Source organism: Micropterus salmoides, unplaced genomic scaffold, assembly GCF_014851395.1.
Source record: "Micropterus salmoides isolate LMB-PRFRI ecotype aquatic unplaced genomic scaffold, ASM1485139v1 Ms_hic_scaffold_10, whole genome shotgun sequence".
Classification (NCBI taxonomy): domain Eukaryota; kingdom Metazoa; phylum Chordata; class Actinopteri; order Centrarchiformes; family Centrarchidae; genus Micropterus; species Micropterus salmoides.
The window spans coordinates 17,810,380-17,825,330 of record NW_024040041.1 but is presented as its reverse complement, the minus strand read 5'-3'; the positions used below and the strand labels follow the sequence as shown (position 1 = coordinate 17,825,330).

At 40.3% G+C, this 14,951-nt stretch overlaps 1 protein-coding gene across 3 annotated transcripts in view; it reads left to right on the top strand.

The window, feature by feature from the left end:
• cep112 (centrosomal protein 112) overlaps positions 1-8,299 on the top strand; it is a 103,468-nt gene extending 95,169 nt beyond the window's left edge. For all 3 annotated transcript variants that reach the window (XM_038700131.1, XM_038700122.1, XM_038700115.1), the window contains 3 exons: positions 5,752-5,853; positions 7,299-7,363; positions 7,936-8,299. In XM_038700131.1, the coding sequence (XP_038556059.1) occupies positions 5,752-5,853; positions 7,299-7,363; positions 7,936-7,939 (171 nt within the window). In that variant the 3' untranslated portion in view covers positions 7,940-8,299. The remainder of the gene's footprint in view (positions 1-5,751; positions 5,854-7,298; positions 7,364-7,935) is intronic.
• Positions 8,300-14,951: the final 6,652 nt, after the last annotated feature.

The window sequence follows — 14,951 nt, the reverse complement described above, 5'->3', positions numbered from 1 at the left end:
TCAGGCTCTGTTTTGACCTTGACACACACAGAGAAGAAAGCAATAATGACTACACTCACACAGGAGGCAGTTCTTTGTATGCTGGTATGTACACCAAGGCATTCATTCTCTTGTGTCCCATCTGATCCGCCCACTGACCCTTGTACACACTTCACACACTCGTCACACACCTCAGTGTCTGGCCGTCACAAATCTGCGGGAAGGGGTCAGTGGTTGTTAGGAGCCGTTGGTCACTGACTCAGCCAAAGAGGCGCTGCACGTTGTTTCCTGAGGAGCTGACCCCTGAATCTGCCTCCTATAATGTCAGATCGTTTTGTCTGGATAAGGGTTTAGGTCACTGTTTTAGTGTTATTTACTCTGTGGTCCATCATTGAAAACATAATCAGTTGATTTATTGGTGAAAAGTTTTCCCAAAGGTTGGCAAAATCCCTTGACTTGTTAAAAAAAAAAGTACTTTTTCAAGGTGAAGAGTAAATCTTCTGATGCTTCAACACGTTCAACAAGTTCCCTAGCAACCATTATTGCATATTGTTTACACATTTTATAACCCCTTATAGTTATTAAGCAAGTGACACAAAGTAAGAGAGATGTCAATATTTCAGCATCTTGCCGATTACCTCAGATACGCTGCTGGTTGGTGTTAGTGTTTAGTACAGAGTATAGAGCATTAAGCCATAAAGTAAACATCAGGTATATGAGGTTCAATCAAATGTTGGCTTCGAGATGCTAACAAGTCTGATTTTCCAAGTTTTCCACTGTGCAAACTGTTTTTTAATTTTTTTTTATTAATGTAAGTTAATTTTATTATTTATGTTTTTATGAAGCACTTTAAAACCCACGGTTTGCTTGTGGTCTATAGAACTTAGTCTATGGTTGAAATGTTTTGATACTGGCGCCAGTAAGAAACACAGATTTTGATACTGATAGGAAAAATGCTGCAGAAAGTAAATGAGTAAACAAGACCAAGAAACTGACTAAGCATTTGGTACCAATTTTAGGTACTTGATTATCTACCACAAACACATTAAACTAATTTATTGCAGAATGTTTTGCAACGTCAAACTTGGCAGCAGAGACACAAACAGGAAGTGTGCCATAGTCGAATAAAAGAACCAAGGAATTTCAGCACATCAGCCAACTCGGAGCTAAAACTGATGCCTCAACAGATAGAGACAGCTGAGGCAGGATGTGGAGCGATCTCATCTGAAGCACACAGTTATGGTAAGAGCTTTTTAATAAGGTGCAGCAACTGATGTTTTGACATAAAGCATGTCTTTGTCAGAGAAAGAGGAGGCAGTGGCAGTGTAGACATTTAAAATGCCTGCGCCCAGCTAATAGGATAGGCAGGTTCTTGGCGTTACTAAAAAAACAAACATTTCCTTGAAAACAACATAGATTCATCTCTTCAAACCTTACAGAAAATAAATCAGAGGGGGAAAAATCATTTTTTTTAAATTTAGTCTGTATGGTTCAATTGTTCAATTTATAGATCCAGTAGTTTCTCTGCACATCAGTCTGCTTTTTAGCCTTCAGTATTTTTTTTTAAATCTGTTGATGTTGTACCTGTTAAGTTGTTTTCAAGTCCCCATCCTTCTCCTGACATTGCAACCTTACTCTCATCCATTGTCATTGTTCCTTGGTACCCTGCTCTCACCTAAGGTCAGGTGCGTGTGTTTGAGTGTGCATGGTGTTTGCTTGGTCAGAAGGAAAACAGTCCTTCTGCTGTATGTTTTTACATTAGTGTCATCATATGTGCATTGTTTTTTTGTTTGTTTTTTTGTGTGAGACAATAAATCTCCACTCTCAGTCTCCTCAAACTGATATTGCCCCAGTTTATCTGCCAAGACTTGCCTTTGTAATCCGAGCCCTCACATGCAAAAACAGCCTTTCTGCCCAGACTTCACACAGATGTTGCTTGCCTCACACTTGCAGGGCCCTCGCAGGCTCCCCCACTCTAAAATGGCGTCTCAGCAGCTCACTGTGTGGTTCAATTCTCCTTGAAGAGAGGAGCAGAATGCTGAAGAGTACACCTCTTTGTATAAATACATAATGATACAGTGGGCACAGTGAACTGTACAAGTTTTAGAGATGTGTTCTCCTGCAACATGGGAGCTTGGTAAAATAAAAAATAAATAATTTCTGTTGTTTTCACTATTGATACAGACATAAAAATGCAGAGGAGTTGAACTTAAGTTCTGTAGACTCAGTCGTTTTCCTGTGTGCTTTTTTTTTTTGTTCAGGTACATTACATCAGCAGCTACAATCCATCCCATAGTTCTAACAACTTGACTAAGATCTGTAGCCACTTATAATCTCCTCCTGCCTTATCCTTTTTCTTTTTTTCACTTTTATGAAGCGGTTTCTTTTTTCCCCTCTTGCAGCAAAGCATTTTGAATTCAAATTGCTCCTTGGTGAACACTCTGACTGCCAACTCAGTGGATGTGGAGGTGCAAACTTTGTGAGTGGCGTCATTTTTGATGTTCCCCCTTGTTCCTGACAAGGTTTTTGTCACTTTGGAACAAGGGGGTATATCAAAAATGTCTTTCCAGCAGCTACTCACCCCCCAACCCGTCCCACGCAAGCCGGTACACACACGCACACACAGACACCCCAACTTCATTAGCATACATCAAGCTTCCCAACGATGTGACAAACTTCATTTGAACATTGAAAGTGTTGAGGGCTTGTTCCTTTCTGCTGGCAGCTGTCAAAAACCACGCCATGTGACAGTACCAAACGCAAGGGAAAGTCTGAACCACAATCTAAAGACTATATATAGATGAAATGGTGTCATTTTAAGATGACTGGGAGGGGAAAACGACTGCCGCTCCTCACAGTCTTCAAAACTAGAGAATCAAGCTTCATCAGGAACAAACAAAATCTCATTTTAAAAAGAGCTCTGGTAGATGAAGTCAAAGTCCCTTTTCATTGCTTTAGGAAATAGTGGCACATTTTATTCCCCTCCGTGTTTTCCTTCCTCTGTTTTCTTTCCTGTTCACTCTCATCTGGAGTCCGTCAATGACCAAAACCTCATGGAGGGTTTGATCAACAGTATTGTTCAAAGGCACCGGCATCTGTCCTAATGGTGAGGATGCTTCTTTTTTTTTTCAGATGCCATCACATGCCTCCTGCCAACTGTCAGAAAAACAAACATGCCTTTGCTGTAAAAAGATGTTGAAAGAGGATAAAAATTTGTGTTTTTGCGTAAAGAAAAATAGAGATGTGAGAGGGAGAGGGACCTTGTAAGAGGCGAGAGGATGCAAATCTGAAGGAACAATGTCTCAGTCAGACATCTTAGGTTAGTTTGCGAGATGCACCTGTTTTGAATTTTAACACCACTGAGCGACACAGTGAAGTCAGAAATTTGAATTGGTACTTTACCTATCCTTGTCTGCTTTTTTTTTATTTTTTTGTATCTGTTACTCTTGCATACGTTTCCACAACGGAGATGTTATAAGAAAGGCTGCTGCTTCCGCCCACACAGAATGCACAGTAAACTATGGCTAAGCTTTAGTTAGACCTACTGTGGAATGATGTGTTTGCAAATGCTTTGGTCTGACACTGGGAAGCAAGAGCAGAAATCTTATTCATTCAGGTTAATGTCGATATACAGAAAAGGAGTTATGCAAATCTGCATGCAGTAAGTATAGTATGTACGGTTTTACAATTCAACCACAAAACATAACGATATTTTACTTTTCTCACACCAACGGCCACAGCAGCCATTCAGTGCAGTAAACCACAAAGTCATTAGGACAGATGCCAGATACAAAACCTAACTGTATCACACAATACATCAGTTCTAGTTTGGGCTTCCCTCTGCTGTTGTTACTAAAACAAACATTCACGGCTTATCTAGTTTGATCAGTTCTTATGACTGTATGTACACTATCCAGTCATCCCCGTTGCTCTCTGTGAGTCCCGGTGAATACTCTGTTGTAGTGGTGCCCATTCTAATGTATGGGAAGGAAAAGGGAGACAGCATTGCCACAAAAGAGCTTGTAATTTAGGCAGAGCGGATCTCTCATTGCTGCGGTAACTGCACCATACATGGACCAAAAATGCAAAACTAAGGAGAGTGGCTTTTGAAGAATCTAGACTTATATTCAGAGTGGTTGGTAAGGGATGTGTTTATTCAACCATTGTTTATTGCTTCGGTCTGAGGTAGCGGAGTGTGTTTTGTCTTGGCTTGCCATTCTGTTATGACTACAGAAGCTGCTATAGATAGATAGTTTTTGAAAATCCACACTCCCGTAGCTTCATCTGATTTTTTAACTCCTGGACATTCAAATTAAAGCTTCTGAAACCAGTCACTCTCAAATTATCCTTCACTTCATTCTCACTCAGAGAGAAAGAAAAAAGACATATTTCTGTAAACTGATGGACTCTAGGCCCAATATTATTGTCCCAACACTTTCAAATGAATAGGGCAGAAGGAGCCTGAAAATTTGGCAAAGTTGCGGCAGACTAATCTACTGCACACTGTGCCGAGACAAAGTGAGCTGCTTCATGTTGGGATCATTTATACTGGAAGGTTGCTTTGAAGTGCTTCCCAATCCCTTTCATTGTGCCCAGGAAGATTAATTAGCCAAAGCCAGAACAATCAGTTAAATCCACAACAGGAAAATTATTTTAGCAAAACCAATCTTTTTCCCTCCCCCTCACCTCGTTCACGCTCCCTTCACTTGAAAGGCCGGACTGATGAGACGAGAGGTGGGGGAGCGTGGGGATATGCTTAATGTTAGATGGACATTTGGCTCTGTCAAAGACATTATCCTCGTTTGAAATGCTCAGACTCTCCCCTGGTTACACCTTGAAATATGTGGGTGAAAACTGTTGCTTTTAACAGGCCCTGTTGATTCCTCGAACTCTGTTAAACGATTCATCAAGCTCCGAATTAATTGATTCAGCAACTCTTTTCAAAAATGCTGTAAATGCTTTAACAGTTCTGTAAAAGCACTGTGTTTGTGCATGTGTGTGTGTGCACACGTCTGTATATGTGTGCGTGTGTCCATTCATGTGTGTTTGTGGGTAATGGAGGGGGGTTGCGCTAACCAAACCCTTTTCAACTTCTATAATCAGACTCTGGTTTAGTAGAGTGTAATTTAGCCCCAGACAGACTTCCTCCAGTCCTCCCCAGTGGAGCTAGCTAGCTAGCAAGCTATTGAGCTGCTGCTGCGTTTGATGTGTTCTGCCCTCCACCACGGCCCTGTCGTCTTCCAAACCCAGCTGTGTAACAGGCCCTATAAAGGCATTGTATCAGATCTGGCTGTAGTCATCAGCAGCCAGTAGGGGGTGTTGTGCAGAGCGAGACATGCCAGTCTGCGGACCCCCTGCGGAGATGTGAAGGAGCTGTGAAGAGCGAGGGAATACTCTGAGCCATGAATAAAGAGGGGGATACCCACAGTCTGTGTGTCAGTGTGTCTCCTCCAAGGGAGCTGCTCACTTGGTGTCTAGAAGTGCATACATGCGAGTGTGTATGTGAATGGACAGCAGAAGCACTTATTCAGCAATGCTTTTAATGGCTTAATAGTATTCACTTGCTTCCTAATGAGCTTCTTTCCCATTGTTGAAAGTTCTTTAATTGTGTCAGAGTCAAGAAAAACAGTTTACTGTCTGTGCAGGTGGCAGATAATGCATATGTATTAATTTTATGGTTTAATAACTAATACGGATTTATTGCTTTATTTCTTGTGGCAGATCCTTTAAGTTACCTGACACTGTTCAGTCGGCCTGCCTCTGTCTTCTCAGGTGACTGTGGTGCGTCAGGAGTACGAGGAGAAGATCAAAGGTTTGATGCCAGCAGAGCTCCGACAAGAACTGGAAGACACCATCACCTCTCTGAAAGCTCAGGTGAGAGCTGACCGTTTGCCAGATACAGATCAGATACAGGCAGGACTAGAACAAACATGCTGATACATTCAATCTGGTGACTTTAGTTTGGAGAATGTTAAAATTTGCCTGGGGGTTCATGTTCTCATTTTCAACCTACATAATATAGTCTCTTTCTCTTTTATTAATCCATATCTTTTTAATAACATCTTCTAGATGTTTACTTCCACAGTTTTTCAAGGGTTGTCAAAGTAACAGTTTGTTTTGGCAGTCTGTATCCTCAGTTTGTGATTTCCTTCTGTCTTTCCCTTGTTATTAATTAATCAATCAAAACTATCATAAACATAACCCTGATGAACTTTGCTGCCATCCAAACAAATAACTCTTACATGCAGAGTTATTTGTTTGGATGGCAGCAAAGATGGCTTTGGTCCTAATGCCAGTACATTTTCATAAACTTTAATCTCTCCTTGTCTCTCCATCAGATGACACAATCAAACCTCGCATTCATATACCCATGTGGTTCCTCTGAGCATTTTGACACTGAATCATTTTCTCAGCTTTTACACTGTAAACAACATAGAGGTTTCTCTAATGACGATAGGACCCTGCAGTACAAGTTTTTGTAAAAGGGGTTCATCATAAACCCCTGCCTTGTTCAAATAGGTCTGCCAAGGTCCCATTTCAGTGCACTAACCACAGTTCTGTGATCAGATACGTTTATAAGATGTAATTCATGACCAGAACAGTTTCTCCTCTCATTGGCTATGTCTTGGGTTTTGCACATTAAAGTGCATTATTTTTACTTTGTGAAAAAAAGGTGGGGAGAGTTTTCGTGTCTCTGGGGGCATCCGACCACATTTCGGTGGGGTATTGCATATACTTCACCACTGTGAAAGGCCAAATGTAATGCTAGAACTTTCCTGAGGTCTCCCCCACAGAAAGGAATGTACTCTTGGCTCCAGTACGGTAGTCCCAGAACAATACAGATTCTTTCGGAGCCGTGATTATTCTGCCAGGCTGTAGATGCCGTGTAAATGTAGATGGGGTTTATTTTCCCTTCAGCCAATGACACTTCATAAATAAACTCACACTTTGTAGCCAAAAGACAAACAAAACAAAAGAATGGCACTGCCGCCTCTCGCAGCGTCCTAACCTCAAGTAACCTGGCTCATAATCTGCCCTCTGTGCCTTAACCCCTTTGCCCTAATCTCCTGACCCCCAACCCCTGCTGTAATCCCTGGACTCAACAACCAAGCCTTTCTTCCACTCTCCCCTACTTAGCTAACCCCTTCTACCCAAAAGCACAACTGACCCAAAGCCATCATACCTTCTCCGCTCCCAGTTTCTGTATTCTGATGCACTGGTTTCCTACTTCCCTCATTCTAATCACACAACTAATTGGAGTGAGTACATTTTTGAAGATTACTCTGTGCCAATTGCTGCATTGTCTGTCTGTGATGCAGGTTAACTTCCTTCAGAAGAGAGCCTCTTTGCTACAGGAAGACCTGGATGCCTGCCGCAGCAGGAGGTTTGCATGATTGTTTAGATTGTATAGAAACATGCATACGAGCCTGTACATAGTTCATGGGGAAGTTTGTACTTCTGTGCATTACAGTACTTGTATTTATGTATGTGTTTTTACACTTGTGTACTGCAGGTAGTGCGTATATTAAGGTATGAACTTGCAGATTTACCCACAGGCTACCCACTATTAATGGTGCAGGTACGTTAGAGGAAGTCTTTGACGATGACAGCTTCCAGTCCTGAGGGCTTTTTTATTTGCCTCCCATCCATCATACTCTAAGAACCATTTATGTCTTTATGAAAAGCATCTATACATACACAGTGATAAGGGGCCTCGTCAAACAACGCTGCCGCTCACATCTCTGCAAACATCTCTCAGGAATCAGTCACGCACATCATAGTAAATAACCAGTTATTTCAATGTAACGTACCTCACAAATTTAATCTCAAAGGAATCGGAGAGAGTTGGTTTAAATTTGTTCCCATGATGGTATTCTTTAGTACTGATGCATTAAAATGTATTATAATGTTGGTTTAATGGTTTAACACTAGAATAACCCAACTCTCTCTGTACAGGTAACCATGGGAGAACCACATGTAGACCCTACGCAAGCAAATGAAGGATGAGACGTCCAATCAGATGTGAGCATTATTGACTGTTACAAGTATATCACACACATGTCACATCACTGGACCAGTCATATTTTAGTTTGATGTTGTCTCTCATGGTTTTATTAACATATGAACTATTTATTCATTGTCTGATTTTAGTTCTGCTTTGTCTTATTGGGAAATATATATTTATGTTCACAACTGGTTACATCGTTTTCAGTTTTTGATATCATTAACTTGATGTTATTGATATTTAATAGACATTTTATATCAATTGCCATATCCTTACCAAAATCCATCCTTCTTAATAAAAGACTTTTCATCACTTTATGTTGTCATGTTTTTTTTTCTTTCTGTGCATGTTTTCATCTTCAAATACCTCAAAATTAATCCCTCAATTAGGGGATGACATGCCTGTTGCCTTTGTTTTTATATGACCACAACATGCATGTTAACAAAGATTAGCTCTGTAACTTTACACTAAAGCCAAAGACCATAAATTCCCCCTTCGCTATTTAGCATCGCCTTTCTGCTCAAGCCTCAATTTGAACTGTAAAGAGTAGTTGGGGGTTTGTGGTTGGTTCAGATAAAGAGCGCTGCGAGACGATTGTTTGAACCTCAGGCCAAATGCTACAGTCCTTGGACTCACTGTTTCTGCCTCCGCCACCACTTTGTGTTTTACCAGCGGCTCCACTCAAACCCAAGCTGATTGGCTCAGACACGAAATGGCCGCCATGTCTCCAAGTCTCCTCCAATGTCTCCAGAGTGTGGAGGTTTTATGATGATAATAACATTTGGTGGACCAAGGTTGGGCTTCATAATGAGCCCACATCCATTGCTATTTTGTGTCTCTGGTAGGTGAGGAATGCATAGACTTAAATACTGATCATTTCAAAAGAATCAGTTTTTTTCCTGGAAAGCAGTTTGGAGGAATTATTAAATTCCACGATCGGATTTGATTTCAAAGAAGGCCCACACACTTATTTGCATTGGAATTGCTTTCTTTTTACACCCGCAGTTCACGCGCTTCCATGTGTTCCCATTGTCCATGACCTGTTCTGCTGTCTCCAAACGAAACGCTATACCCCTCCCTGTGTTTATTTGATGTGCTGATTCTGCTGCCCATGCAGAGGCAGAGACAGAGAACGAAAGGAGAGAGGACTGTCAGACTGATATCTGAGAAAAAGGAATTTAGTCTTTCAGCACAAAGCCTTTGTAGAGTCTGTTGTTTCTGGAAGTCATGCACAGAGGATTCATAACTATTGCAACATAGCATCATACGTGCATGTGCACTTGTGTACATGTAAGGAAGTATGTGCTGCATTTTGTGCTTGTACTGTATGTGTGATTACATTTATGCATCTTTAATGGCCTTAGTGTGACTCAAACAAACTTGAACATGCAACATGTCCTCAAGGCAAAAGTGTTTAAACCTTTTCCGATTGGCCACGCTCAAAGATGGTCGCTTTAGCCCCTCCTTACTGTATCCCACTGCCACAGTCATGCTCCCTGATGATTCTCTAATAAGTGTGTGTCGTGTATGTCTGAGGCCCCATCCACACTACTTCGTTTTGTAAAACGAATACGATCTCTGTCCAGACCAGCGTCTTAGCTGCGTATCAGGGTTGATCTTCGTCTACATTAAAATGACGAAAATGAACATCTAGTGGCCATTCACATACACTGGGCATGCGTGTGCCAGTGCAAACATGAAGAAGATGGTCTGTTCCGTAGTTACAGAAAATCTGGCGAAAGAATAAAGTAATGCAGACGAAGAATCACACCAGATTTTCTTTTTGCATGGACCAATAATAAGCTGAGACTGTTAATGAATTTTACACAGGGTTTCTAAGCAATTGTGGCAGCGTAAAACCGACTGGGAGTCATCGCAAAGTAAATACGCCGACATGCAGAGTAGGCTACAAGTGTAGGCTATAAGTGGTATTTGTACGGTACAAAGTATTTTAATAAAATTACCAAATGATGCGTCATCATTTCTAAAGTCCTCCGTTTTTGCCCGTCCGCACTAAAACGTGAAAAACGGGGTAGGCAGCGTTTTCAAACTTCTCCATTTTAGGTCTTGGTTTTCACCGTTTTAGTCTGGTCGGGAGGTGCAATTGTAGCAAAAGGTCCCCATTTTTAAAACCAAAACGCAGTAGTGTGAATGGGGCCTTAGTCTTGACCCTCTCAATTGTACAAATGAGGATAAGGGTACAGGCTTTTTTGCTATTTCAAGGGTTAGGTTTTACTTGAAAACCATATACAGGAGCAGGTAGAGGTATTAAGAGATAAATACCATGGGTGCCAGCTGATTGCTCAGTTGCATCTCTTTCTCTAGATTCAACAGAGTTTATGTTGTGTCTGGAACAAAGCTGTCCATGAAAAACAACAATGTAGGACAATGTACAAAATCACAGTAACCTTCCTTCAGCTGTGGCTAAAAGTTTCTAAGGAGCTGACGTTTACTGTAAAACTAATTCATATTAGCCACCTACCCCCCTTGACAAGCCTGGTGTGGGAACACATTTTGATAAATACACGCAGGTCTCCATTAAACGCCTGGTCTGGTTTTTATATAAGTTTCGGTCTCATCCTGCACCCTGTTGTTGTTGTCCTTATGTTGCTGCTAGATCAAATGAATGACCAGGGTAACCGCTGGGTCTTAAAAGTATTTAAAAAGTCTTCATTTTCATATTCCAAAAATAACGCCTTAAAATTCTTAAATTTGATTTACAAAGTATTAAATTTCGTTTACCAAGGTTTTTTTCTTGTCCTTTCGTCGGATTTAATTAATGCCGCAACGTCATAAATGAATACTTTGTGTGTGTGTGACTTTATAATATGCTCCGTTTGGTGTGATTCCGATGTTACGGTACAGGTAACGTTACTGTTTACGTCAGTGTTTAGCTTTAGGCTCTGGACTGTGACGTGTTCGCGGTGCACGAGCTCTGGCATCCAGCTCTGCGCGAATCAGTCAGTTGTTAGAAAAGAAAACGTCTCTGACGTGCTACTAAAGTTAGCTCGACGACTCTGAATGGGCAAGTGTCTGAAATTCAGAAAGCCAGAAATACGAACAAGTTGGCGGACGAAGCTGAGGGCAGTGCCGCTGAGATTAGCACAACAAGCTGATCGGCGTGCGAGCCGGTCACACTGTGGCGAGCGCCAATGGAACAGCAGCGCTGGAAGACCCGCTGATGCGACGAGGACCATGTCTGTGGCGGCGTTGCGCCGCTGTTGTCGGCCAACGTTATGTGAATGGAAACATCAAACTAACGCACATTAAACTTACATCACCCAGATGCGCCGATCACGGGAATGAGGGAAATACAAACCGGAGCCCAACTCGTTATCCCCGCTGCTTTCAAGCCAATACTATATAATACTATATTTCAAGTAGCCTTTAGATGCTTTAGAAAAACAGAACAGGATTAATAATCACTGAAGCAATTGGCATATTATATTACATTACCTTATCTAGCCAAGGTGTAACTAATTGCAACAACTTATACCACACAATTTGTTTGTATTTTTGATTTCACCCCTTAAGAGTTCTTAGTGCACAAATATTGGATTCATTTCATAGGTGTCTCCATCACTGTTTTTTAAATATGTTCTGAAAAATGGCTTGAAACAAGAAATACTAAAAAAAAAAAATATTAAAATACTTTGAGAAAGGTTTATTTTCACAATAAGAAAACATGCAATGCAATTTAAAGATAAAAGAAACAAATGTGCATTGTTCAAAAAAGTTTAAGCTAAATAAATCTGAATCACTTTATTTAAATAAAGACAATTCTACCATAAATTGGTGCAGAATGTCTCCAGAATGCAGGAAATTAAGTGTTTAGTGTATATATTTTTTTAGGGGACCCCCAGACCCCCATTTAAATATATTTCAGCATTGAATATTTCATCAAATAGTTCTTCTTGTCTTGTTCTCATGAACCCAATTTTGTGAATCGTGCATGTGAGCTAAGTGTATCGTCACACCCCTAATCTGAACCCTTATGTCCCCACCACTTTTCAACACAAAGTGATGTCCTTGATTCATTTTATCTTATCAAAGTACAAACACACCCAAGCTATAGTGTGTTAAATATGAATGTATTATAATAAAATCTTTTATTAGATTCATGTAACTTTGTAAATAATTTTCTTGGGCTTACAATTAATACAGATTTTCCATTAAACGGCAGTGAAGTTGGTATTAAATTTCATCCTAGGTGGTATTAAAAAGGTCTTAAGTCTTAAATTTAACTTTGAGAATCCTGGGGGTACCCTGATGACATTTATTTGATATTATTGGATAATTTATAAGTAATATTCTATTTGAAATAAATACTGTTTCATAGTAGCCTATTTCAGTTTTGTGCAAGAGGAATTAAAGAGGTGGTATTATGCTTTTTGGCTTTTTCCCTCTCTTGAGTTATGTACCTTTTTTATGCATGTAATAGGTTTGCAAAGTGAAAAGGCCCAAAGTCCAGCCCAAAGGGAGTTCCAATCTCCCACAGAAAACTCTGCTCTGAACTGCTTGAAAACAGCTCGTTTGTAGTCCAGCTTCTCTTTCATCTCTGTGACGTCACAGGGATGAAAGCTAAATGCGCCTCACATAAAGCTAGCCAAGCAGCTACTCCAACACGCCCTCAAAAACGCAGGTGGAAAAACACTGCGCTGCAGCACACACCTCTCCCTTCCAATCTCTAGCTACCCTACAGGCAGTCAATGGACATAAAGTTATTACTGTGATGTAGAAAAAGAACTCAGTTATAACTTTATGGATGAAAATAGTTTTGTTACAGATTAATAACTCACCTCTCTGAAACTCTTGCTACAGTCTATGTTGCCAAGCTGGTCGGCAGCATGTACAGCTGAACCGAAGCTGTTTACAGTCTTCTCGCTGACCCGCCCTTCTCTGCTTCTGATTGAATATTACCGGTTTCTCGCTGACCTGCCCTTCTCCGCTTCTGATTGGCTATTATGCTCAAGATGTATCAGTCCATAGCTAAAACAAAGCGTTCAACACACAGGGTGAAATGAGGATCTGCAGCAATGTGCAATATGAAAAAATATGGTGTTTTTTTTTTTTTTTTGTTAAACCATGCAAACTTGTTCTGGTACAAACCCTTAAATAGGATTTTGAACCTGAAAATGAGCATAATACCACCTCTTTAAAGGCCTGGTACATATGGACGCCTGGCCCAAATATAGGCAGTCAATATGAGTCAATTCAGTGATTTTAGCTAATAAACTCATGCTTCACCTTTTACGGAAAGTGTTTCACCCTCATTTGACCCTTCGATAAGCCTCACCCAGAATACTCAGCTGGCCAATCACAGCGCAGTATAGGACTCTCTCTAACTGAGGTCTGACATTTTCATGGCTGCCCCCCATTGACTCTAAGGCAAATGGGAGTCGTTTTCTAGCTTTGTTTGCTTTGTTTTCCCAAAATATAGTCTAATGCTGTTCCTGGGGCACTTAATAGTTACAGTTGCTACCCAGAGAGGTTGAAAAGAGAAGTATGATTTATTCTCTTTCCAAAACCTAAAACAAATCCAGAAAAATGTAGGCTGTGGATTGTTCCTAATGTATTATTAGTTAGCTAATGCTAGCTAACTTGAATGTAACATTGTAAAGCCCTACTGATTTGATTGTAATAGTGAATAGAGACCTACCCAGCTGTACAGAAACAGTGTTGATCTTTAATATCGTTGTCCTCTTTGTCATTAGTCAGTAATAATGGTGGTTCACTTTTTTAATTATCGCAATATAATTTTCTTCAATAACAATATAACAAATTTTCAATAAATATTCAATAAATGTTTGATTTTATTCACTTGAATCATACCCGAATTAGGACTTAATTTTTTATTAAGATGGTTGTTGAGGAAAAAGGACTGAAAAAAAGCTTTTACTTAATTTTACTCATGCATATATGTTGAAAAAGATTTTATCATAATTGTTTTGAATGTTCTACCTCAAATTTGTGAAGTGATTCACTGTTTGGCATCAAGTGTTGACCATTAAGATGAGTTTAAACCACAATTAACCATCAGGTTTCTTCAACTTTCCCTCAGTAGCAAAAATCAGCCTTTAAACTCAAAAGAAATAAAGAAAAAAAAAATTGATACTTATCGTGATAATTATCGATATTGAAAGATATTTAACTTTTTATCGTGATAACATTTTTCGCCATATCGTCCAGCCCTACTCTGGCTTCTATCATTATTTTTTTCACACCGTCTCTACGGGGAAGTTGCGGTTTTGGTCTGTTGTTTTGCCCTCCAGGTCACCGCGCATGTCACGTGACTGAAAACTATGAATAAAAGGGATTATGAAACTGTAGATCTAAAGGTTGATGCGCACTTGGTCCTGTGTAGCAGGCCCGTGTTTTGCCTATTTACACCCAAATGATGACTTCTCCTTTAATATCTGTTATTCCTCTGACATTTTTTTCCTCTAATTGATTGTCTACCTCCAAAATAAACCTCCATAATTGTGCTTGTGTAAATACGAGCCATGAATGTCATTTCCACACAGCCAACATGGCCCCATTAAGGATCAAAGCCCTCGCTTCCTCTCCGTTATCTCCACATCAGACGGTGGACTGTTGTGTGACAACAGTAAAGGGCAGTGCGGGAGCGCCAAAGGTTTTTCCATTCATCCGCCATATTCTCGCTTCATGCCTTCATGCTCGCAGTTGCTGTACTGTATGCTCGTTTTCAAGACCCAGTTTAAAAATCATTGCACATTCTGAAAAATGCACAAAATGCCTCGTGACACTGAATCAAAAATGTAGAGCAACTGCAAACTTGCTTTCTCTTGGAGTCACTGTGCAGGAGTTTTTAAGCATTCCTGCAGGATATCAGAGAGGTTATTTGAGTGAATGAATTTAAAGACCGGCAGTCATTTCTGATCAACTGCGGAAAAGGGTAATTCGAGTTCATTCAGTGCCTCTCTTGTCTGCCTCTTACTAGATTTAC